Source organism: Phasianus colchicus, chromosome 4 (assembly GCF_987193195.1).
Source record: "Phasianus colchicus chromosome 4, bPhaCol1.hap1.1, whole genome shotgun sequence".
Taxonomy (NCBI): domain Eukaryota; kingdom Metazoa; phylum Chordata; class Aves; order Galliformes; family Phasianidae; genus Phasianus; species Phasianus colchicus.
Window position 1 is genome coordinate 10,667,174 of NC_143439.1, and position 26,230 is coordinate 10,693,403.

The 26,230-nt window shown below is 37.2% G+C and overlaps 1 protein-coding gene across 22 annotated transcripts in view; it reads left to right on the forward strand.

The window, feature by feature from the left end:
• INPP4B (inositol polyphosphate-4-phosphatase type II B) overlaps nt 1–26,230 on the forward strand; it is a 327,844-nt gene that overhangs the window by 173,985 nt on the left and 127,629 nt on the right. For 16 of the 22 annotated variants that reach the window (XR_016465803.1, XM_090138618.1, XM_090138627.1 and 13 more), the window contains 6 exons: nt 550–661; nt 977–1,087; nt 3,081–3,153; nt 8,273–8,420; nt 17,408–17,538; nt 22,598–22,702. Coding sequence is in view for 21 of the 22 variants with exons in the window: in XM_090138618.1 (XP_089994744.1) it covers nt 550–661; nt 977–1,087; nt 3,081–3,153; nt 8,273–8,420; nt 17,408–17,538; nt 22,598–22,702 (680 nt within the window). In the remaining variant the exon portion in view is untranslated. The remainder of the gene's footprint in view (nt 1–549; nt 662–976; nt 1,088–3,080; nt 3,154–8,272; nt 8,421–17,407; nt 17,539–22,597; nt 22,703–26,230) is intronic. The other 6 variants (XM_031588827.2, XM_090138633.1, XM_090138626.1 and 3 more) reach the window with 1 other exon arrangement.

The following is a 26,230-nucleotide window of genomic DNA, read 5'->3' on the forward strand; positions in this document are numbered from 1 at the left end:
AATAAGAATTCACCTGCAATTATGTTATCCTCTCCCATTTAGTTAAAGAAATGGAACTCATTCTGTATAATTACCCTGTAGAGATACTACAAAAAGAAAAATGAGATTTAGATTTGTTTCACTCATGAGACTTAGCTACAAATTTATTAACTTACTGAAAGTGTTCTTTGCAGATTGTTAGGAAACAAAGCATCACACTGTGTAGTGAGACTGCAGGTAATAAGTGAGCTATTGGCACAACAGGTAATGGCCTCTTTCCACTACAATCCACAGACAGAATACTGTCTAGAATGAAAACTTGACAACATGCATGGATTCTTCCACCATTTATAGCAGCTTCCAGTCCCCAGTTTTATGATGAAAACATTCTGTGTTACAAGCAATATGCAGAAAACATAATAAGCCTTATTGTTAATGTTTCCTTTATGGATGTAGACACAGATCTCTGCATCTATACAGAGAAGGGAACTAAATGTTTACTGGAAATATTTTTATTGATGGAATGAGATGCTGCATATGACCCAATGTCATGGGACCTTTTCTTTCCAGAACTTCCGATGGTGGAAAGACAGTTGGTACCATTGAAGTCAATCTTGTGAAGATGGGAGAACTAGAAGATGGGGAACCAGGCCACATCACAACAGATTCACAGGATCAAAAGGTAACATCTCAGTTGATTGCACAAAATTAAATAGAATTATTAGTTGCACCAGATACTTAAATTACTCATACCACGTTGTTTGAAGTAGTTATTAGAAAAATTACGAAGTACTGTTCATACTTAATCTCTCAAAAATAAAAATTTTATGAAAACACACACAATTATGCTCTGTTATTGATTTCCTAGTTCCTCTCCTTTTTTTTGGAAAAAAAAAAAAGAGTTGATTTTAATTTCAGCTGATCATCTTTAATCATTCCTGATCAACACCTGTCCATAGAGGCACCATAAATATGATTTTTTTTTCCCTTTGGACAGTTCCTCTGTTTTCTGCCACTGAAGTCCTGTTCACGTGGATTTTTAAGTGCAGCCAGTGCCCACAATACTGAAAACCTGGAAAGAATGGCAGACAGGCAAGCCAAGGAAGAGGTGAATCCCCTTAAAAAGGGACAGATTCAGCTGCATTTCATGGGAGCATACAATGGTGGGGAAAATATATGGGTACAGAGGGTGGTAATGGTGGTACTTAAATATTAGAATAAGGAAGTGTTGAGTAGAGGGTGTGTGTAGGGATTCTGAATTGAGGCAAACGTGGTGAGAGGCAAGAGGAAGAGCAGAAGGGGGTCAGAAAGGGTAAAAATGCTCTCCAGTAGGCAAGTCTTGCAACCAGAAGTGGTGGCGATGCCAACTGGAGATCAAACTGTGGGAATGGATTTGAAAGGAGTAGGAGAACCAAAGGAGCGGTGGAAATGGATGACAAGAGGCTTGGGCTAGGACAAGATTCAGAAACAACCACTCTGAATGATGAAATTGGATGGTTTTCAGTTAATAAAAAAAGGATTTTACTGAGTCCCTAGTCTAATGACAGCTGACATATATCTGAACGGTCACTGCCACTCGATATCTCTGTCCCTGCAGCCTTGTTCTTGCTGAATTTTTGCAACCCTAATACTGTGGATATACTTCAGGTACTTCCCTTACTCTGCTCTTCATGGAGGGGAAAAAAAAAGCAACAAATTTGAGAAAATGAGAAAATGGGATTCAAATTTTAGTACCGCATACTTTCTTATTTGGAGAATGTGTTTTTGGAGAGAAAATACACAAAAGAATGTGTATTTGGAGTGAATGATTTTGTGAGTATCTTTTGTGCTCAGCCAAAATAGTGTACAAAACTCTAAGGATATATTGACACTTGTTGTTTTTTTTTTTTTAACCATCCTTGTTGTAAGGACCCAAAGTACTTTTAAAAACATGGACAACTGGGATAATACCAAAGTGGCCAACAAATACTATGAAATCTTTCTTTTTTTGTACTGTGAAAAGTCTACAAGATATGCAAAACAGTTTCTCTAGCCTTCTCTTTTATTTTTATTCTCTTCCAAAGTGTTGAATGAGATTTGGCACCATTATTTGACATGTGTTTGACTTGTGGAAGCAAAAAGGCTTTTAAAAGACTCTTTCTAAGGGATTCTAATACTTCGAGAAATAACATCCTTGTGACAACTTTTGATCTTAACAGCAGTCATTGATTTTTTTTTTTAGTTGTGTCATGGTTTTGCATCATGGAGTCTGTTTGTATGTTCATAGTGGAGATACAGTTTAAGGATATTCCCAAAAAACAATTGTGAGAATGTAGAGATGCTGTATTATTTCAAAGAAATAAGTTTTGAATTAGATTTGCTAACTCAATTACTCATGGAGGAGTAAGCTGATAGTTCAGTTCTACCTGAGATGTCAAGTGGTAGGGAGTACCTCATTTCTTGCTCTTTGGTTGAAGATCTGCAGCAGAAAATCTTAAGAGCCGTGGTAACTGAGTTTACTATCATCTTCAGAAACCTTTTTTCTGACTGAGGGAGGTACCTGAAAAATATTAATACTAGCACATTTAAAAGTGGATTTATGCCAGTGGACTTTTACCAGTTGATCTTTCCATTAACTTTTGATACTTTTATACACGAACCTTATCAAAGGAAACATCTTCTAATTCACTTGTATAACAGATGACTTCAATCACAAACCACAACCACGTTTTAAAGATTTGTGGTTTCTACTTCTGCCTTATTTAAAAACTCATTGAGTGCTTTCTGACACCGCGTATGTGAAAGCTACCTTATTGAAAGAAATCCCTCTGAAACCACATCGTTTGTCAAAAATGATTTTAGCCTCTGCCTTTGTATTGGCAGGAAATCTTTCTGTTTTGTTATGGAATAGCTGACCATGTGTTGTCATCTTCATTGTGTTTTGCTGTATATTGGAACATACAGAAAAAGAAATCTGAATGGTAATTAATGGTAGGGTTGGGAAGTTATGAGTGTTCTTTTTAGTCTGCTACTTATAAGCTGCTTTTATAAACACTTACAAACTCCTTGTCATGCCACAGTTTGCAAATATAAACTATTCTTTTTCTGTGTTTCTTTTGTAGTGTGCATTGGTTCGTGAGTGTACAGCACCTGAAGGCATAAGTGGTAAAGACAATTTGCCTTCATTAAATGCAGGTGAGTATTTTAACTTCCACATGAGAGGTGATTATTGCAATATCTGGTCTTGAAGAAATCACAAAAATTTGGAGCAGATCTCCTTAAGGACTCTTCATAACATGTAGAGATTTATTAATATTTTATATATTTTTGACTGTGTCATTTTTCTAACAAATGTGAAGAAATCTTTCAGACGTAATGCTTTCTGAAATACTGTTGAAATCTCCCTTCCAACATCTTTACAATTCAGTGATTTTTCAAGACTGTCATTGACTTCAGTGGGCATGGAATTAACCTCATAAGTTTTTGTCATGTCATTGCATGACATCCTGTTAAAATAATTATGTCCTATTTGCAATTGAATACCCAGGAGAATTAATCTTTCTCATAGTTGATGGCATGGCAATTTCAGTTCAATCTGGAAGCTGTACATCCTAAAACTGAGGTAGTGATGGGCAAGACATTCTCAGTTCTAGTTCTGCTCTGGTCTTGTCTGTACTTCACTGAATTAGAATTCTGTTTCAATATACTGAGAAATATTACATGCTGATATGCCGCACCATAGAAGTTTTACTAGCCCAAGTTTATGAATCTCTACTGCTCTACAGTAACAATGTCAGAAATAAGTTAGATGTGTTATCTGAAACCACAGCACTGCCAACTATTCTGTGCGTTAGCTGCAGGCAGTTGAAGAGAAATGTTACTGAAGTTTTAACATTTTTAAAACCTTTATAAAAACTTTTTCTTATTACTTCACTGATAGGACAGGAGACATAGTAGTCCAGCTTTGCAGTCTGATGGAAGCACTAGAAATAGTCTTCCCGTGCATGAATAAAAGGTGTCTCTTTTCCTGTGATTTGTTGAGACTTGATCAGAACCAGAGAAAAACTTTTTAGAACTGCAATTTCTTGTTACTGATTCAATGTGAGGCTAGAACTGTTTGTGGAAAAGATAATCATTGAGAATCCTAACTGGACAGGAACCACGTCTGCTTACAGAAATTTCTGAACTGGAAATAGCTGGAGGCAAGGACTGTTTGTAGGCATATATTTATATATAATGTTTTGATTATTTACATACTAAGATTTCTTTCCTTAGGCTTAAAGATCTTGGTGGATTCTTGTGGATATGGTAATTAGAAGACTTATTGTCAGAATTCAAGTTAATAAAGCACAAAGGATTACAGATCTCATAATTCTAACACTGTAGACCTTCCTGTATTTTCTTGCCTCATTCTCCAAACAGCTGGACCATTTTAGCTGAAAATTTCTAAAAATAATTTGTTTAAATCAAATTAAAGGCAAAATTTGATGTGGCAAAATCAGAGGCAAGGAATGAAAGGAAAGGAAGAAGAATAATGTGTAGAAGTTGAGGATTACAGCCTGCCTGCAGTGTACCTTGCCTGCACTACTCTCCCTGCTGTGTACATGCAGAACTACAATAAACACATTCCACAAACATTTATTTCATGTGTATGCTGTTGTAAACTGTTCTATCTCCCCCATGTTGTTTATCAGGGCTTCAAAACTATGAAACTGAAAAAAATACCCCTATATTTATTTTAAAGCCTGTTGGCGTTGTTCTGAAACTTAAAACTTATATATATCTCAGAGTCCTTGAGTTTTGAGGCACTTAATGAGTCAGGGGAATGAATATATTTCACACATACCTATTATCATTCCATTATATCCCCAAGGATTGAATCTATGTGTCTCAATGTTGAGTTATCCGTTTCTAATACAGGAATGCTTGCCAGCAAACTTATTGCCCTTTGCAATGACAAAAAGAATAAAAGTGATTGAAATTAAGCAAAAATTAAGGAAGCTGAAAATTATCCTATCATAATACATCTATCCTAAGAAAAGAAGATATAAATAGAAACACTAATAGTAAATTGTTATATGGCAGCAGTACGCTTTGAATTGTCTTGGATAGGGAACAAGAATGAAAACAGAGTACTGGATCTTTTATTAATTTATTTACAGGGAAAGCAATGAGAAATATATTGCATGGAGTAAAAAGCACAGAGATCTTTAAAAATGAGAATGTGCAGAAGTATGGATAGTCAAATATATGGTACTGGCTTTAAAGCTTTGTGCTATAAAGAAGTGATTTTCAAGTAAATCTTTCCTTTTTTAAACCATTGAAGTTCATCTCAAATTGCTTTTTTCCAGTGCCCTTCCTGATCACTGTCTAAATACAGGAAGGATTAAACTTATGAAACTTTTACTCATTTTAATAACTACTACTTATAAAATCTAGTTGTAGACTTACCATCCTTACTGTTTGGGTGCCAAAAACCATCTGGATTTCTTTTTTAGGCCATTTGGTGAAATTAGAAAGAAAAACATCTAAGAATTTTATGGTGTCACATAAACATTTCAGTGTTTCGCTTCAAAGGAAAAGAAAATATTGTGTAGCTCTTATTGTCGACCTCACAAAGTAGCAAGCAATAATGAAAGTTAGAATTATTTGGTTTCCTTCCAGTCTTTTTTTCTGTGTTTATAAATGAAGCTTTCTTCATAAACCTGTTGAAAGATGTTTTTGCTGTTTTCTTGCCTTTCCTTGTCCTTATTTTTTTTAAATAAAGAAACAGTAAATGGCTTCCAGTCTGAAATTTCAGTAGCAGAGATGTTAGCATTAAGTAATATCTAAAATGACTTAATTCTAAAAATGATAAAAGAAACAACTTTGAATCCATTGTTCCAAAGTGATATAAATCTTCCTTGCAGTTATGCTGCAATACTTTTAGTCTTTAGTTTTTTTTTTTCAGTTGTTTGTTGGCTTTTGTTGTTGTTTTGTTTTACTGGTGGTGATGATGAAGAGAAATGCAGGGGGAAGAGACTGTTAAGCATTCACTGCTTAGCTAACCATTTTGTGTACGTGCATTAGGTTCATACAGACAAATAAGAATTTTGTGAATGAAATAGATTGAATGCAGATTCAGGCGTTGCTCTTCGAAAAACTTTCACTGAAAGCTTATTGGAGAGTAAACATAAAAAGGAGAAAAAGTGAAGACTTTTCCATCTAGGTCATCATTATTTGAAATCTCATGCTAAATGCTACCAGCTTGCTTCATAATGAACAGGTGGTACTACAAAATAAATAAATCAAAGAAAGAAAAAAGTGACCTGTTCTGACTGATTTCTATTTTAAGACAGTCCTGACTTAACCAAGTTTATTGGGCTTCCTCTGATTTCTGAAGATTGTCATTCTGTATCTTGTTAATGGAAGATGATCGGTGCCTCTTATCTGCTTTATGGATTGACAGAGGCTGTCAACATTATTGAAAATTCGATTTTATTAACATAAAAGAATCTCAGTGGAAGACAAGGAAAATAGGAGAACATCACAGCACGTTTTAATGAAGTAATAGAGTAAAGCCCAGACACAGGATGCAAGTTGATAGTATGTTGAAGATGTTTTTGTTTTTTGAGGATCCTCAAGCTGTAAAATGTGTAATGATGTTTGAATATTGGGGTATTTGGGGTGCTAATAATGAACAGAAATTCCTACTGTTCATTTGCCATTTCCATCAGTCATCTATTATGCCTGTTTCACAATAGTAAGTCAATCTAGTTTTTGTAAATAAAATCAATCATAAAGGCAGAAAGACTGTAAAAGGCTTTTAGTTTCTCATCAGATTAGGTAAAGAGATATCAAAGAAATGATGGAAATGGAAAAGGAACATGAATATTTGCATTGTTCCTTTCTTTACCAGCAGCTGTTTTATTACAGATACCTCTGAATCTGTCATCTTGTTTCAGGTTTTTCTTGGAGGATTTCTTGATTAGTTGTACGAGACTACTTGTGTAACTTTAACTTTCTGTTTTTTGTTCTCTGTAAAGCAGCCTACATATGCAATAATGGTTGCAATGAGATCTAAAAGCAGCTGATATTCTTAATAGTTGTCATGGTTGCTGCATAGTTGCCTTTGGGAGTTAAAGCATTAATGCTGCAGTTTCTTCAGAAGAGAAGAATGAACTCTTCAACTTCCAGTGCACTGCATGATATTATGATGATGAAAAACTATGAAACCATGACAATGGTATATATCATATTGACAGGAAGTTTCTTCTCAGCACACATGGGAAATGCTTTTTGTTTGAGTTACAGACCATTCAGTGGCAGATCAATGGAAATCCAGTCTGAGGCAGCTTTTTCCATAAGGCTGGTCGTGGAAAAGAACTTTTGGAGGTTTTGGATGGCTGTCTGAAGTCATTCTGCATTAGCAAGCTGCAGATGTGTATGTTTAATGACAGTAATTTGTGTCCCATGAAGCTTATTTACAAAGTCAAATGTTACTTTCCTTTCTCAGATTTTTCCCAACAGTTAAGAGTGGGGTGGGTATAGGAAAGAGAGGAGAGCAAGAAATTTCTCATCTGAATGCCATTGAAAAGTCAGAGCAGAAATATTGCCAAGATGCAAGAGCTTTAAGGTGAAAAACACTGTGGGTTCCAAGACATGAAGACATAAACTTCCAAGACATGAAGTATCTTGGTTTTCCTAAATATTTTGATTTTCTTATGCCAAGCTACAACTTACAGTCATAACCTGGGAATAGAGCATATAACGTGCTTACGGGATTGTAATTTTTATTTCTATGAAGTACCAGTTTCTTGATCGTATCGGTGGTAAAGCTTCCATTAACGTTAGAAACACATCATTTATTAACATTAATGACTCTTCTGTGTACATATCATGGAGAAGATACATTGAATACTGCTAAACTGCACGGACACACTTCACTTGTCCAGTGAAATTTATTATTCATGTGATTCTAGCAGACTGTGATAGCACTGACTGCGTCAAGTTCACTGTTTAATTGTGCATTTTGTTTTTCCTAACTGTATCTTAAGTATAAGAATAGAGAGCATGACTTCTCTTTCTACTGCATTGAAGTACTAAATTCGCAGAATACCTGCTGCGATTTATCTACTATATTAGCAAAACTTGGTCCTCTACGTGCTGCTATAGTAAATAAAATACTAATGTATTTAATAGATTCTTAATGGTTTTGAAAGTAATTCTACCAGCAACGGGGGGAAATAATGTATTGTTTTTAGATATTTTGTTCTCATAAATTTTCAGTCATATAACCACAGGAAAGCAACTATATAATTTTTCTCCTCTGCAGTGTTAAAAAACCCAATCTGTAAGTTGTACAGATTTCCTACTTCTGACAACAAGTGGATGCGGATCCGGGAACAGATGGCTGAGACCATCCTCTCCTTCCATGTTCCTAAAGAACTGATCAATCTACACATAAAGGAGGATATGAGAAGGTAAGGATGAGGAATTAGCAGTAGTAAATACTACATGTTTTCTTAGTAAGAATAAAATACATGATGAGCTAAAAATATAAATTCCAACTATGAAATAGGCCAAGTATACTGTTCTAGGGCAACAAAGCTGGTGAGGGGTCTGGAGCACAGGCTTTATGAGGAGGGGCTGAAAGAGCTGGGGTTGTTCAGTCTGGAGAAAAGGAGGCTCAGGGGAGACCTTATTGCTCTCTGTAACTACCTGAAGGGAGCTTGTAGTGAGCTGGGGGTCGGCCTCTTGTCTCGTGTAACTGGTGATAGGACTAGAGGGAATGGCTTCAAGCTGCACCAGGGGAGATTCAGGCTGGATGTTAGGAAATACTACTTCTCTGAAGAGTGGTCGGGCACTGGAATGGGCTGCCCAGGGAGGTGGTGGAGTCACCGACCCTGGAGGTGTTCAAGGAACGGTTGGATTTTGTGTTGAGGGACATGGTTTAGTGAGAATATTGGTGATAAGTGGATGGTTGGAGTGGATGATCTTGAGGGGCTTTTCCAGCCTTGGTGACTCTGTGATTCTTTGAACTTCTGAGGCTTCAGCAACAGAATTGATTGTCAGAATTCTCTAAGACTGCAGTGATTTATAAGTTCTGAGCAATGATCTGTTTTAGAGTACAGTCATGACTTGAAATGTATTAGAATCAACATTTGGTTAACAGCATACATTTTTGGAAAAGCTAACATTTTGTCAAGAAACAATACATGACAAGGGTGTGAACTATATTGTAGTGTTTTATTTTTACTTTGGCAACACTTAATACCTCAGATAAATATTATGCAAGCAGTGGCAAGTAATATGTTTGTAGTTAGTGAAGAAGCAATGAGAATATAAATAGCTTTTCTTCTAGCTAATTTACCTTAATTGACGTGAGAAAAATTTATAGAAGTAGTTGAATTTTCTAGCCTTAGCTCATGTTGGGCCTTTTAGTCAGGAAAGACATTGTAAAAACAATGCCATGTGAATGGCCTGGGAAAAAGAGAGGGAGCACCAGTGGACTAAAACCCTTTGTATACTGAAATTCCCACTTCATGTACTAAAACTGCAACTTGCCCTTAAATAGAACTGTAAATTCTGCTGGTCCAACTGGGCAAAAGGTTTCAAGTGGTCTCAGGCTTCCCTAAATGCTTACCTGCTTTTCCCAGTAGTGCTGAATGATGCAGGAAAATGTTGCTACTTGTGCCATTACACTTGCCTCACCTAAGTGGGCATCTTGTCTCATGTGTAAGAGTAGTCTTGTGAGCTGATGCTGCATCCCTAAGTTAACCTGTGTGCTTTCAGGTATTCCTGCTTCAGCAACCCAGCAGGAAGCCCTGCCTGTGGTTGTTTACAGGAGGTCCTGCAGTAAGGATACCTGTCTTAATAATTATTCTTAAGCCCATCTACTGCACCTGTGTGATTTGCTTTTTGTGCCAGTAGAGCAGTATGTGACAGTCCACAATCTTGCATTTAATAAGTGAGTGGACTGGTATGTGCTTAGTTGTAGTAATGATGGGTTATAAAATATATGTGAATTGCTAGAATACTTGATTTTTTTCATTAGTGTCACGTTTAGGTGTTCATGGCCAGATCTTGTTTGAGAATACTAATGTGAAAGGGCTTTTTAATAAGCAATAAGAATTGATCATGCTGACTGTATAGCTCATCCACTTCTCAAATTTATATTTCTCAATAGGTAAATGCCATTTGAGAGTTAGAGAGTTACTTTAACCACTTTTGTTTCTTATTCATTATCATCGCCAAAGCCACTGTGCAAATACCAGTACTTGGTGTTATTTCACATTATAGCATTCATCTCTTTGGAACAGCTCATAGTATTGTTTTATTGTTTATTTCTGTTAAATGATCATCCAATACCCACTGTAACAAAGAAATGCTTTGAGAAAGAAACATAAGTAAACGTGGCTTGACGATTGAAGCACGTGCTTCTGATTTTCCTGACTGCCAGTGTGGTTAGCTGTGAAGCCTAGGTTAGAAGTATGAGTGTGACAGTGAGAAGGACAAGTTGGTTGCACCAGTCTGAAGGAGGAGGTAAAATCAAGAGAAGCAGGAACTTTTCGTGGGAATTTAGCAGATTGGGGTGGAGTAGGGACATCTGTGTTGCTTATCAGTGTATAAGCATGTAGGTTGGAGCTTCAGCTTTATACATGCTTAGCTGTCTGAAATAACTGCAAAGATGTGTGCTCCTACAGACTCCATATGTTTGGAAAGTAGTAAGTTAAAATGTGGAGAAAATTGTTATGCTTGCCCTTGAACTCTTAAAAAACTTAGACTGTACCTTCTCAAGGCTATACTTTCTGAAGTATTCATCTCTACATGTTGTTTTTTCTCTGGTTAGTGTAAAGAAATACATATTTTTGTCTCAGCCTATGTTGCACTATGTTCAGCGTGTTTCATTTTATTCCTTCAGTTCAGTCAGGTTGCTTCAATATTGTCAGGTCTGAAGCAGTTACTTATAACAAATATCCAAGTGTAATGTTAAACCTATTCAGTACTGCAATGCTCTTTTTTTCATAAGTCTTAAGATTATTTATCACTTGATTAAACTAGTGTTCATTGTTAACAGAATATTTTCATTTTTTTTAACTTGATACTCTTAAATATGTAACCTCTGAGGGTGTTTAACATTGTTTTTTAGTATGGTGTAATGCTGTTAAGGATATCCCTGCATTTGAGATACTAACCTTCAGACCTCCTTGGTGGAAGTTTCAATAGGTCGTCTATGGTCATTTTTTGTTCTAAAAAGGGTAATTTAGTCTACTTTTCTGCTTTTTATTGAAAAAGTTTCCTTCTTAAGACTTTCCAATGAGTACTTTCCACTGTCCTTAGTATTTCTTTACACAGATATTCTTTTGCGTTCATCACACAAGACTAGCAAACTAGTTTTTCTAGCACAATGATTATGAAAAAGGCTAGTAGTTTACAATAACTAGTTCAGAAAGTTTGTCAGCCTGTATAATCTAAGCTTGTAGTTGTAGAAGCTTGTGTTGCTCTAGATCAGCATAACAAGAGAATTATGGAACTAAAGGAGAAACTACCATAGATATTTCTTTCAAACTTGAGCTGGCATACTCCAACTTCCCTGCTGTGTCAGGAATGGCTGGCTTGTCTCAAGTCCAGCAGGCTTTTCTTGTGTGATCTCTGCTGTGGTCAGTACAATGCAGACTTTGCAGTCTGTTCTGGGAATTCTTTCATGCAGCATTCCAGAACGAGGAAAAATCTTGAATTATTTGGAATATGTGGGCATTGCTATTGCCTTTTAATACAAACATTATTGGAGTGGACATTGATCTTCTGGACCTTTGCATGCTATTTTTTAAATTACTTTGTTTTGAACAATGGCATGGTGAAATTGTTGCGTGGCATATTCTCAAGACAGCAAATCCCAGTCGATTTTCCATATATATGCAGGAAACATGTTTTAAAAATAATTTTCTTAACTGTATTTTATTTGCTTATATTTGTTTTGGGGACAAATATTTGAGATAACACAGTCTGCATTCAAGTTTTTTCTTAACTCTCAGGTTGGAATTATCAGAAGCCAAAACAGTTCCTAGAAATTCTGTAAGAGAAAAAAAATCTGTTTCCAAGAGGTTCTAAATGAGAAAAAAAAAAAACCAACCCCAAAACAAAAGGAATTAAAGAAAAATATCTTTGTACATTTTTTGTAGTACTTTCCTCAGAAGAAATTAAATCTTCTTTAGTAATTATTTGTTTGCTTTAGTAACAATATAGTGAAGAGGCTATGATTCTTTTATTTCTGGAAAAGATGTTATATTGTTTTGGTGGGCTATTGCCACAGGGTCCACTTCTTGTTATAAAGAAATACAGAACTAATTTTATCTCCTTCTATTCTACTGTAAGGTGTAATGGTTACCCATAAATATGTACACTTGAAAGTAAATTTTGTTAGGCAAAAAAATTCCCGTGCTCCTTTCCTTAGGAGTAAACTTCTAAGCTTCTGTTACACTTAAGTGATTAACTCATACCCTGAAGTTTATGGTTCATATTTACTCTAGAGCTCTTGGTTTGACTATGTTCAGAATATTTATTACTTTTATCCTGTTCCTACATCCTTGGATCCAGTATGTTAAGAACAGTTTTTCTGTTTCTTTAATTGTTAAGCCTCCTGATGCAAAACAAGGGCTGTTTAAGTAGAAACTATCAACATAAATAATACAAGAAACTCTTGTTGCATCTTTCCGGTACTTGGAATAATTTCCTATAGTCATGAATCAAAGGTGTAATTAAATAAATAGAAGCATGAGTTGCTAAATCAAATGGTATGATATTAACCTGAGCCTTGGATGCTTGACCTTCATTTTACAATCAAATTATTGAATATTTTCTTGGAAGCAAAAAGTTGCATCTAGTTTTAAGGTTTGAGTCCAATGGCAACATTATCCATGCAGCCTTTACAAATATATGGTTGCCCTGATGTGCACCAATTCTTAAACTGTCTTGCATATCAGCATAACATGCTGCATGACAGTTCTTTCCATCAGCAGGAGAAAGCTAGAGAGAGCTCAGGTCTCCTAAAGAGCTAGCAGACCATGGATTGTGAATCATCCTCATAGAGTAAAAGCTCTTGTAGACAGGAGACTGAAATGAAAGACTGGGGACTTCCTAACAGTGCTTTGGGATCCCAAAGAGTTTTGTAATTTATTCTTGGAAATTTTCATCTCTTTAAAACTGTGTTAGCATCAGTGGTTTGTAAATCTTTGTGCTAATGATCAACCAAGTAATTTCAGCAAATTAGGACTCTATATTGAATTTTTATGGATCTTGCCTATCTCAAAGGGGAAACAGATCCTAGCCCAGGAACTGGCAGGCTCATTGAGAGGCCGTTAAACTAGGAATAAAGGGGAATGAGTTAAAAAGAGGCTTGCTAGAAATGAGCCTGGGGGAATGCTGATGGGATTGGGAGTGAGGCTAATGGCTCAGCTGAGGTGCATCTACACCAATGTGCGTGCAGCACGGGCAACAAACAGGAGGAGCTGGAAGCCATTGTGCAGCAGACAGACTGTGACTTAGTTGCCTGTACAGAAGCATGGTGGGATTGCTGCCATGGCTGTAGTGCTACAGTAGATGGCTACAAGCAAAACTGCTACCTTGGACTTCCGGAGGGCAGAACTATTCAGGGCATAGGTAGGAAGGGTTCCTTCGGATTCAGTTCTGAAAGGCAGAGGGGTCCCGGAAGACTGGTCGCTCCTCAAGAAGGAAGTCTTAGTGGTGTGGAAGCAGACTGTCTCTGTGTGCCATAAGATGACCCAGCAGGGAAGAAGACCTCTGTGGATGACCAGGGAACTTTTTCTGAGACTCAAAGACAAAAAGAGCCTACCTCCTATGGAAGAAGGGGTGGGCAACTTGGGGAAACTACAAAGAAGTTGTTAGGATATGTATGAAGAAAGTTAGAAAGGCAAATGCCAAGCTTGAACTCAATCTGACCACTGGAGTAAAAGAGAATAAAAAACTTTAACAAATTTATTAACAGTAAAAGGAAGGCTAAAGGGAATCTCTATCCTTTACTGAAGGTGACAGGGAATGTGACCAGTGAGGATAAGGAAAAGGCTGATGTTTTCATTGCCTTCTTTACATCTGTCTTTAAAAGGCAGAGCAGTTATCCTCAGGGTACTCTACCTGGAAGCCTGGGATTGGGAACAATCCCCCCTTGCAGTTCAGGTGGAAGCAGAGACCTGCTACTCCACCTGGACTATCACAACTTCATAGAACCATTCAGCCATAATGGGAGGTACTTAATGAAAGCTTGGCATAATTAGGCTACTAGAATGCACCTCCTTCTAGACCATATTGCTCACAGCCCCCTCCAGCCTGGTCTTGAGCCCCTGTGGAGATGGGGCATCCATGACCTCACTGGGCAATCTGTTCCAATGTCTCAGCACTCTCATGGTAAAGGTTTTTTTCTCAGTATCTAGTTTGAATCTGCCCTCTTTCAGATAAAAACCATTTCCTCTCATCCTGTAACTGTCATATGGTATGGAATATCCCTTCGGCCAGTTTAAGTCAGCTGTCCTAACTCTGCCCCCTCATAGCCCTTCTTTAGTATGAGACGAAACTGGAATGGCCTTGGCTCTATACAACATTACTGAGCAGTAACTATAAACATTAGTGTGTTGTGAACATTGTTTTTTTGCCAGAACCGAAACGTAACATCATACCAGATGCTCTGAAGAAAAGCAGTTCTGTCTTTGCTGAAACAAAGACAGCAGGGTCAGAAAAGACTGGCATGTAGACAGCTTGTGGGGCTTAGCAAGAAGATTCAGAAAGCAAAGCTGGAGTTTGATTCTGAAAGAAGGGTTGAAGATGATGCTGAGCACAATGTGTGTCATGTTGATAAACAAAATGACCTGAAAAAGACTTAAAGAGAAGTTTTGGAGTGAGAGTAGGAAATTATAAATGGATGTATTTTAGGTAGGTAGCTCTAGAAGTAATGCCTTCTGGTTTTTTTTTCTATGCAAACTACAACAGATACAAAGAGCACAATAACACTATTTAATAGAGCAAATTTAATAGAGCACTGTTTTTTCATCACTTTTGCCACCATTAGTGATGCACTTTTGCTAGCCATCAACAAGAGCCTGCATACCACGCTCATAGAAATCCACACCAGCAGAGGTGACCCGCTGTTTCAGAGCTGCTACAGCAGTGCCTCTGCTAGGAAAACGTTGCCTACACAGTCTGTCTTTCATCAGTCTGAACAGATTTAAGTCAGAAGGTGCCAGATTCAGATTCTTTGGATCTCATATGGATCCAGATATTATGTGGTGGGTGTGGTAGGACAATGCAGCCAAGATTGGCCATGTGCTCCATGGTCTTCAAACTGCTGTGGGGCCTGGTGTTATCATGTTGCAAGATAAAGACTGTCTTCTTCTCTGGCCTGGTTCTGGAAGTTCCAGCTTTGAGCTTATTCAGGATGGCAATGTACAGGTCAGAGATGATGTTTTTTCTGGTCTTCAGAAATGTTATTTTTGTTCCTGAGGGAGCATCTGTGGACCCACCTGGTGCAAACTGTGATATTCCAGCATTGCTACTATCATTTCCAATGCATTGAAGCCAATATACAGCTCCATACACAGTTCCCTGCTTGTGATCTGCCATTTTGTGTGGATGTTCTGATCGAGATACTCTTCATGTCGTGGTGTGACAGCTGTGTGTGACCATCTGAAATGTGGATTATCTTTTATGTTGCTGTCACCACTGCTGAAATACACTGCCCACAGCCTCACATAGCTCACATCCACTGTTTGGTCTCCAAAAATGTTCAGAAATCATCAAAGAATGCCTATGGGTGCGGTGTTTTCCGCATAGAGGAATTCAGTGATGCACGTTTGCTTCATAAGCACTTCCACATCAGATGCTATTTTACCAGTGTCCCTCTGCTGCCATCTGTTGCATGGCAACAAAATGTAACGGGATATTGATAGGAAGGGTCAGCCTCTGTTGCTATGCCTCCAATATCTTCCTTGTGAGCCAACACAATAAAATACAAGGCATTACTTTTGGAGCAGCCCTCATGATACTGAGATTGCTCTGAACTTACTGCTGTGTTAATAAATTGTTCCAAGTCCCGTGCTTGAATTGAAAACATTAGTTACTTATTTGTCCTTTGAGGTGTCTGAAATATATAAAAAATACTGATTTTCATCAATTTCACAGTTATTTAATGTGTTTAATATTTGAAATGTATTTTGAAGTTATTCAGTGAAATAAGTTCTCATGTAACATACTGCAATATTATTGAAACGCTTCAAAGATACGTATATATAAAGAGAGACTGAATATCACAGGGTATTAGTATGGACATTAACTTTCCTAATTTCCAAAGTACTTTGTTTCTGTTATCTTTCCTTTTCCTTGAGGATTGCCAACAATTCCAATAAAGCTTGGTACTGTGAAGTACTGTTGATGGAACTTAATCGTGGAAAAGATCATTCTCTTTTTAGCCATGACTGAGAACAGAGTTGCACTGAGTCACCAACAGCAGTGTGAAAAAGAGTAAGAACTCGCAATACACAAACAGTATCCAAATCTAAATTATCTTGGATCGATTATCGTGTTTGGAAAAAAAAAAAAAAAAGGATGATGTATATGTAGTAGTTGTAGTAGCTCTGGGATAGAATTTACTTTGCAAGTGGGGAAAACAAACTGCTCAGTGCACTGTAAGTAACTGTGCTGGTTAGTGTAGGAGGTTAGGGAGAGTGTAGGGAGTTAGTGAGAGTGTACAGGAAGACTGATAATTTGCTAAAGGATTTCCTTTTGCATTTTAGTGACATGTGTGGTTACCATAACGTTGCTGTTTTGACCTGATGAGCACAGCTGTAAGGCTGAAGATTACATTTTAGGGAAATTGTCATGTTTTGTTTTCTGTTTTACAATAAAGAAATGTGGGGGAAGGATAGCTTGGAGGGGAGCAAGGTTTGTGTGGGGGGCACGTCACAGGACTGCTGTACTGATGGATAAACAGACATTTGTAGAAATACTGGCACAATAGTGTGTATGAGAGTATCCGAAGAGTGGACCTTATAAAGCAGCTTTAATGGAAGTGTTGGAAAAGGAATGAAGTTTGTACTCTTTGCAGTGGTGCTTACTGTCTTCACAAAATATTTCTTATTGTGGACACAGTTCTTTGGAGCCTGAAAGCATTCTTGCCTATGGGGAAGAAACAATATTTCATTTTGCAGGCCATTACATTTATACCAGATGAGTTTTGAACGTTAAATTATTGTATTATTCAGTGATTTGACATTCTTTATTGCACGGTTAAAAATAGAGCTGAAATCAGCAAACTTAGTAAGAGGCATGAAAACACACCCGAGATAATAATTGCATTTCAAATGGGAAGGGCTTTTGATGTTTCTTAATAAACTATCTTGGATTAATTGGATTCATTTGGATTAAGGAATTAAAGCCATCTCTTTTTTGCCTTTTGATACAGGAATCAGGAGCTTAAAGACTTGGGAGAACTTGCACCTCACTGGGACAATATGCGCAAAAGTGTTATTGCTCACTGCGATCAGATGTTGAGCATGTATCAGGATACTCTTGCAGAGCTTGGAAAACATACAGGTATGAAGGTAGCCTCCCCTCAGCTGGAAAATTGAACTGTCAACCTAGTCAGTGCTTATTATATACTAAAATATTCAGCAGAAATAAAGCACATAAAAACAATATATTTTATAATAACTTTATTTCTGAGATACCAAGAGGTTCCCTGCTTTTTCTTTTTTTTTCCCCAATGCATTCCAGCATGTTTTCACAATTTAATGTAGCTTATGGTTATAGAGCAACCAAAAAACTGGAAAAGTGGCTGTGCCTCTTTTCACTGCATATTCCCTTGAATGTACTGCTCTAGTAATATAGAGTACCATCAGACAGCTGGAAACAGTCTTAGAGAGGTAGTTCTGTCAGTTTTTCTTGAAATATAGGTTGCATTTAACAGTATAGAGAACAACTGTAATGTGTTTTACATATCCTTAGTGCATTTGTCATTGCCCAGGTCATGTCAGAAAAGCACATAATTTATGTAGGATGCACAGTCTGCCCACAGTCCAGAAGTAGCAGTGTGTAATACTTTTGCTTTTTTTTTTTTCACGTGTTGTGGTCTGATGCACGTGAGGTGTTTGTTCAGTTATGTTTGTCAGGATCTTGTGGACTGTAATGTATGGTAGTACCCACACACAAGTTGAATAAAGACAGTATCAGTGACAAATGTACAGAGAGGCAGCTGGTCTTTTTTTCCTGTAAAATTCTTTATAAAAAAGCAAGAAAAGACTGCAGAAAAAAGTATTTATGCTTTTGAATTTCTTTTGATTGTTCACAAATCATTTAAAGAACTTAAAATAATTCTTTTTTATTTAGGAAGACTGCTGGAATTATTTCCTGAATAACGCTGTATTTTGAGCAAGCTAGTTTTTCATTCGTAACATGTCTTCCACCTCCACTATTGCTTTTGAGATTTTTCTGGAAGGAAATAAACACTTGTGTTCTGAGTGACTGCGGAGGCCTTGTTGCTTCTTTCTTGCTAGTGATCCTCATGATCACCTTATTATGCATTTTCTAAGGCTGTGCTGCCATTATTGGATATGCTGTTTCACTCTGTATTCTCATTATTAGTTATGTGACTTGTATGTATAGGCATAGGCTTGCCAGAGGTTAGCAGGTGTTTGTGCGTTGTACATTTATTTATACAGCATTCAGTTACATCTTCTGAAATATCAGGTAATTACAAGAGTTAACTTGCATTATTTTAACTACTCCTAGCTTTCTACGGTTGTATAAAAAAAACCCTTTTTTAAAATTTACTGAGAAACTGTGTGATTTTAGTTCAGTATACAACTAGATTGCTTTTGAGTCTATATTTTTCTTTCACAGAATTGGATTTTTTTTTATAATCTGCATTTAGTAGGTGAGACAAATCCTTCTTTTCCAAAATAATTGTTAAAATGCCAGGTTATCTGATATCCATCACCTTTTAGTAGGAAATGTTATTTGTCACCTCATATTGTTCAGAGATGTCTTTTTTTTTTGTCACAGGAAAAGAGAAATCCTGTTTTACTATATGAACAAAAAAAGCCCTTAACTGAAACCAAACGTTTTGTCAGCAGTGGGGGAGGAGGCTCATCTGTTATCCTAAATGTTGTGTAATCAATAGCATTTTGGTTGCACAACTGTAATTCTTGTGTTGATGATTGTTTACCATCATCGCAATATTCCAATTCTGTTTTTGGCAGACTACTGTGTGAAATGACTTAAGTTTCAGCATTTTATCTAATATACATTTTTTAATGCTTAGTTAGTTTTTGAAAGCATTCCATAAAATATCATATGGAAGGAAATAGATAACAGTGATGAAAGGAATCAGTATGTTAATTAACGCTTTGAGGAAAATACTAAGATGACCTTTTGGAATTTAAAAAAGAAAAAAAAAGTAATTCATTAAATGTAAATTGTGCAAGGCCTTTATTATGACGTGAATTTGAAAAAGGCTGATGATGTTAAATGACATTCTTAATGAAATATATCTGAAAGATAACTGGTCGTAGCCAACATGGCTTCACAAAGGGGAAGTCCTGTTTAACTTAATCTCCTTTTATGACAAGGTTATGAACCTGGTTGACCAAGGGGAACCAGTTAATGTAATCTTTTTGAATTTCAGCAAAGCCTTCAATATTGTTTTTCAGAGTATTCTTATAGACAAAATATCCAGCAAACGCTTAAACGAGATCATAATGTGATGGGTGAGCAATTGGCTGATGGATAGGGTAGGACGGCCTCACCAGAAGCATTGTATACAGTTTTGGCAGCACAGTATAAAGAGGACCTATTAGAGAGCATCCAAAGGAGAGCTACAAAGAAGGTGAAGGGGTCTAGAGGGCAAGGTGTATGATGAGAGGCTAAAATCACTTTGTTCAGCTCAGAGAAGAGGAGGTGGAAAACAGGTCTCATGATGGCTTACAGGAGGAAAGTGGAAGGGCACTCTGGCGACAGCGACAGGATCTGAGGGAAGGGCATGGATTTGCTCCCCAGGGCAGTGGTCACAGCACCAGGCTGACAGATTTCAAGAAGTGCTTGGCCAAAGCACTCAGAAATATCATGTGATTTTTGAGTGGTTCTGGGAGCCAAGAGATGGACTTGATTTATAATTCTTACTGTGGTAGACCAGGGAACCCAATGTTATTGAAGAGGATAGAACCAGCACGTGAAACAAAGTAGGAACATTACTTTCAAAGCTAAACAGTCTAATAGTTGTACTGAAGATTTAAGATAAATGAGGAGGTTTTAAGTTGGAGGTCAACACTGAGGGACATAACTAAATTTCGTGTCTTCAACAACTTTTTTCCTCGGTAGTATGCTGTTGGTAGAATAACTGTATTAGGGAAAATCCTTATTTTTTTTTGGTGTGTTTAAATTTGTGTTAACGTTAAAAAGCTCAGTGGTATATCTGTGCATTCTAGAACCTATTAATAGTACAGTAATTCTGAAGAAGACAATATTTACTTAAAGTCCTGCACTATATTTATTCATATTAAATCACAAATTAAATTAGATGATAAATCCTCTGGACAGTAACTGTTCCTTCAGAGTTCCACGAAGATGTAACATTTTTTACATTTACTATATACCTTACATATATGGAGGTGGAGATGGGGTGGGGGAGGGGTGGAGGAAAGGTAATTTTATTGTATATATGTGTATAGAGTCAGACTAGAACACCAAATCTGTATTTTAATCCTCTGTGCAATGAAGGACTTTGCTGCCTAAAATTCAGGGTGAAATCTGGAACAGATTTAAAGGTGGCTAAGAGTTCATTTTGCTTTCAAATTTCATTTCTACAGCAGTATTAGCCTCTATGGCTTCTACCTAGGTCAGAACTTCTATGCAACTATAGCTACACGCATTGCTTTTAAAATCCTATGACAGCTTAGGGCATATCCTGCTCTTCTTGCAGGTTCATTTGTGGTGTAGTGACCGAAAGCCATCTTCTCCTGGACGCATAGGTGAAAATATGGGTAGTGCAGGCAAAATGCTAACCCTGACAGCTGACCAGATGGGGTGGAACTTCTGACTTCAAGAGTTACCTGATGTTCCAATATGTTGTAATCTTTACAGTAACATTAAAGTGGTCTTTACAGAAGTTGTTATGTTTGAGTGATAGGAATAATGAAGGCACAGGTGGGTAAGACATATGGTGAATGCTTTGAAGATGCGTGCCTAGGATTAGAATGCAGGATTTGCAGTCAAAAAGAGTGACCATTAAGTCATTTTTGCATACGTCATGGCCTTGCATCTACCCTCTGTGGGCCTCAGCCCATCAGTCCAGCCTGTCCAGATCCCTCTGGAGGGCCTTCTTGCCCTCAGGCAGATCAACATTCCTTCCTAATTTTTTGTCATCTGTGAAATTATTGAGGGTGCACTCAATCCCCTGGCTTCCTATCAAATCTGAATCAGTTACTCCTGACAATTGCTTTTTACAATCTTTGCTCTGAATCTTCATTCAAATTATTATTATTTTAAGTTGTTAAGCTTTGGTAGCAGCCTGTGCAGGTCTACAACTGATATAGATGAAGTACCTTTTCCTGGCTTAGCTTTGAGCAAATATGCTAGTACCTCTGTAGCCTTGCTTTGTGGCATCATTGGTGCCATCTGGCAATATGGTTTGCATTGGGAGTCTAACACATGCTTAGTTGCCTTGGAATTTATGGCAGTTCAAACAGATAACCTCTAGGAAATTCTGTCTGAGCAAGTAAAGAATTGCAAATGTATGTTTTTCTCTCCCTACACACAAGAAAATGTTGAATCTTTTCAGATATTTTCGTGGGGGAAGGGAGAGAAATCGGAGACTGAAATCAGAACTAATATCAGAGAAATTTTAGTTTAAACAATTAACAGGCAAGATGGCAGGACGCTGAAAAAACTATCTTGTGCTGCCTGAGTGAGAATGTACAATCACCTTTTTACTAATTGATGACCTTTAGCTTTGTATATGTGCCCTACTAAATATCTCCAGGTAAATCACGTTTATTTCCATGAGGCTTCAATTGTATTCCTTTATACCACCATAGAGTTGCTTGTAATCTCATACTTCTATAGCGTGTAGCCAGATTGTTTGGGGTTTTTTTGAGAATATTGTGCTTTTTTTCTGATACTGGATTTTTTAAGAAAGAAAAGGAGTTTATAGCTTTTCTTAAGCCATTTTATGCTTCTATAATTGGAACTTTCTAGGAAGAATACATAGCTCAGTCAAGGTAATATTTTCATTTAATAAAAAAAAGTTGGTGAAGGTGTAGTACTATCATAGCTCTGTACCACTGTGTTTTTCAAACAGAATAAACATAATGCCCATTAACTGTGGCATTATTTCCAGCAGACCTATTTCAAGCCACAGGAAAAAAATGCATATCACCTAGAATAAAAAATTAAATTGTTCTGTGAATTAAAAGCTGTTTTGTTGCTTGCAATATGGATACATGCTGAGACTCAGTTAGTGAACCATTCTTCTCCTAGTATACAGTTACACATTAAAAGTAAATTAAGGAAGGCTACAAGTATTGTCCTCACATTAAAAAGAAGACAAAACATCTGCAGGGTGCTTAAGATAATGTTTCTTTAAACTTCTTTTTTTCAGGTTCTTCCTTCAAGTCAAGCTGTAGCAAAGGAGAAAAAACATTAGAATTTATCCCAATAAATCTCCATCTGCAGAGAATGCATGTGCATAGTCCTCGATTGAAAGGTAAAGCATGGTTTGCAGAGAAATGCCCTAAGTATGACAAAGTATACTTAGAATTACAATTAAACTGACAGCTGAGAGTTATGGTTTTCATTTTAGCCTTTTTTAAGAAGCGAAAATGTTAATTTATATATTCAGTTTCAAGAGTCAACATAATGTGGATGTGTAAGGCTTTGGGATGAAACCTTACAACCACAGTAGGCCTGAAAGGTAGTCTGTTCAGAGAGTTGAATCTTGATGATTTTTTTCACTTAATTGAAGGATACCAGCAACAGTGTTGTTAAACTGTTTAGATGGAATGTAAAGATGCTTCAGAAAACAAATCACAGCAAGTTTTAGTGTAGAAAATTGATTCTTCAGTAAATTCATCTGCAATTTGAACTTACGTGAATTTGGAATACTATTGAGGAGGAAGTAATTTCACAGGAAATGCAGTGACTTTAAAGAAAATTTTGAGATTAATTTCATGTGGTTTTTATTTTGCCATCCACTGAAGTTTGTGTAGGATGTATGCAGTATGGCATGATACGGACTAGGATACTCCTTGTTGTCCTATTCTTTTTTCTTTTCCATATAATCATAGAATCATTTGAGTTGGAAGGGACCCTTAACAATCATCTAGTCCAACTGCCTTGGTATGAATAGGGACTCCTACAGCTAGATCAGCTTGCTCAGAGCCCCATCCAGCTTGACCTTGAATGTCTCCAGGGATGGGGTTTCCACCACCTCTCTGGGCAACCTGTGCCAGTGCCTCACCACCCTTAACATAAAAATATTTTTTCTTGTATTCAATCTAAATCTCCCCTCTTCAATTTTGAAACCACTGTCATCTCACTACAGACCCTGCTAAATAGTCTGTGTCCCCTCCTTTCTTATAGCCCCCCATTAGAATACTGAAAAATTGCCATCAAGTCTTCCCAGAGCCTTCTCTTCTCCAGGCTGAACAGCACCAGCTCTTTCAGCCTTTCTAATAAGATCAAGTTTATGAATTCATTATTTAAAAACTCGTACTGCTGTAGGGGTATTTAATTTTTCACTTCATTTAATGGTCCCTAGAAACTTGTGAGGACACTTCCTGTCATTGTTTTATGTCCAAATATGGAACCTCCCTGCTTTCCTGCGTGGTTGAATTTCATTCTCAGGATTGTTCATCTACTTGTAAATATCTAAGAAGTTGATTGAGATATTTCTAGAGAAATTGAATGCATATTGTCCTTAGAGAACAACTCTTAAGTAAAATATGAGAACGAAGAAATGACCAGCTACCACATCCTTCACATATCTCTAAGAAATTCTGAACCCTACACCCACATGTACCCACTGCTGAGACTAATGAAAGCTATGAGTCTGTGCTGAACCCTAGAAATCACATCCAATGTTTTCTTGCCTTGTCTTCTGAAGCCACAAGCTTTTGATACTGACCACAGATCTTGGAAAACTAAGGAGGGGTTAATTAAATTTCTTTTAAATTATTTTCAAAAAGAATTTCAGGAGTTTCATGTTCTTCTTGTGCTTATGACTTTTCAAACAAATACACACAGAATATATGTGCATTGAAATACATTTGTAATTCTAAGTGTGGTTAAAAATATTCAATTGTGCCAGTGCAGAACTAATACTGTATTGTTTCATACTGACGTGCTGCATGATGTTCAGTAGGATTCACATGTGTTTAGTGCACTGACTGAATTTTTCATTATGATCTATAGTGCCAGTAGGGGTGTAAAAGCCTGTCTTACCTGTCTTGTTTCTGAGGTGTTTTTCTTTCCACTGTGGCTCTAGAGATAGTGGTAGAGCATGCTAAATTTCTTCCCAAGGATTGTAGGGCGGACTCACTAGAATAGGTGATATAAGTAGCCATGAATAAAAATGTTATTTCTAAACTTAACGTATCGTATTTCCTAGGAAACCTTAATGAACTCAGTTCTGCTTGTGTCTAAATGAGCTCTTTCAGTGCTATTCTGTACTATGTAAGCATTTTCTTAGTCTTAAATGCAATTATCTCAGAATTATGCTGAAAATAGAGTATTTATACCTTCTGGAAAGTGGGGATAATTTTCTATAATGTATTCTGTCATTTAATAGAGAAATCTGCTCCTTGGATGTTGTTTTAGCAGCATCCTATGCAAATACAACATTATATTAGATGACCATAGCATAGTAAATGCCTTATGGACAAATAGAGATCTGTTGAATTTGCAGGCACCCTACAAATGTGCAAATTACACTTGCTAAGGTTTTTGCCTTAGCAATACAATCTAATGCTAGGCAGATTATAAAATATTAGAGCTGCTTCAAAAGCACTGCCTCCCATTTTATTATCTTGGCCCACAACATCAGAGGTGGATATTGGTATAGCAGCAGAGGCTGAACCTTCCTGACAGTATCCCATTGCATTTTGTTGCCACGTGACAGAAGGCAGCAGAGGTACACTTGGGTAAAATAGCATCCGATGTGGAAGTGCTTATGAAGCAGATGTGCATCACTGAATTCCTCTATGCGGAAAACATTGCACCCATTGACATTCTTTGATTTCTGAACCTTTTTGGAGACAAAACAGTGGTCTTCAAAGCACAGCCTTCAGCAAGTAGAATGATGTGCACTGTCTTCTGGGATAGGAGAGGGGTGATCATTACGGATTTCCTGAAGCCCAGAAAAAACATCATCTCTGACCTGTACATTGCCATCCTGAATAAGCTCAAAGCTGGAACTTCCAGAACCAGGCCAGAGAAGAAGACAGTCTTTATCTTGCAACATGATAACACCAGGCCCCACAGCAGTTTGAAGACCATGGAGCACATGGCCAATCTTGGCTGCATTGTCCTACCACACCCACCACATAACATCTGGATCCATATGAGATCCAAAGAATCTGAATCTGGCACCTTCTGACTTAAATCTGTTCAGACTGATGAAAGACAGACTGTGTAGGCAACGTTTTCCTAGCAGAGGCACTGTTGTAGCAGCTCTGAAACAGCGGGTCACCTCTGCTGGTGTGGATTTCTATGAGCGTGGTATGCAGGCTCTTGTTGATGGCTTGCAAAAGTGCATCACTAATGGTGGCAAAAGTGATGAAAAAACAATGCTCTATTAAATAGTATCTGTTGTATCTGTTGTAGTTTGCATAGAAAAAAAAACCAGAAGGCATTACTTCTAGAGCTACCTACCTAAAATACATCCATTTATCATTTTCTTCTCTCACTCCAAAACTTCTCTTTAAGTCTTTGTCAGGTCATTTTGTTTATCAACATGACACACATTGTGCTCAGCATCATCTTCAACCCTTCTTTCAGAATCAAACTCCAGCTTTGCTTTCTGAATCTTCTTGCTAAGCCCCACAAGCTGTCTACATGCCAGTCTTTTCTGACCCTGCTGTCTTTGTTTCAGCAGAGACAGAACTGCTTTTCTCAAGAGCGTCTGGTATGATGTTATGTTTTGGTTCTGGCAAAAAAACAATGTTCATAACAGTGCTTTGTATCTGTGAATTTGCTCTATTAAATAATGTTTTTATACTCTTAGTATCTGTTGTAG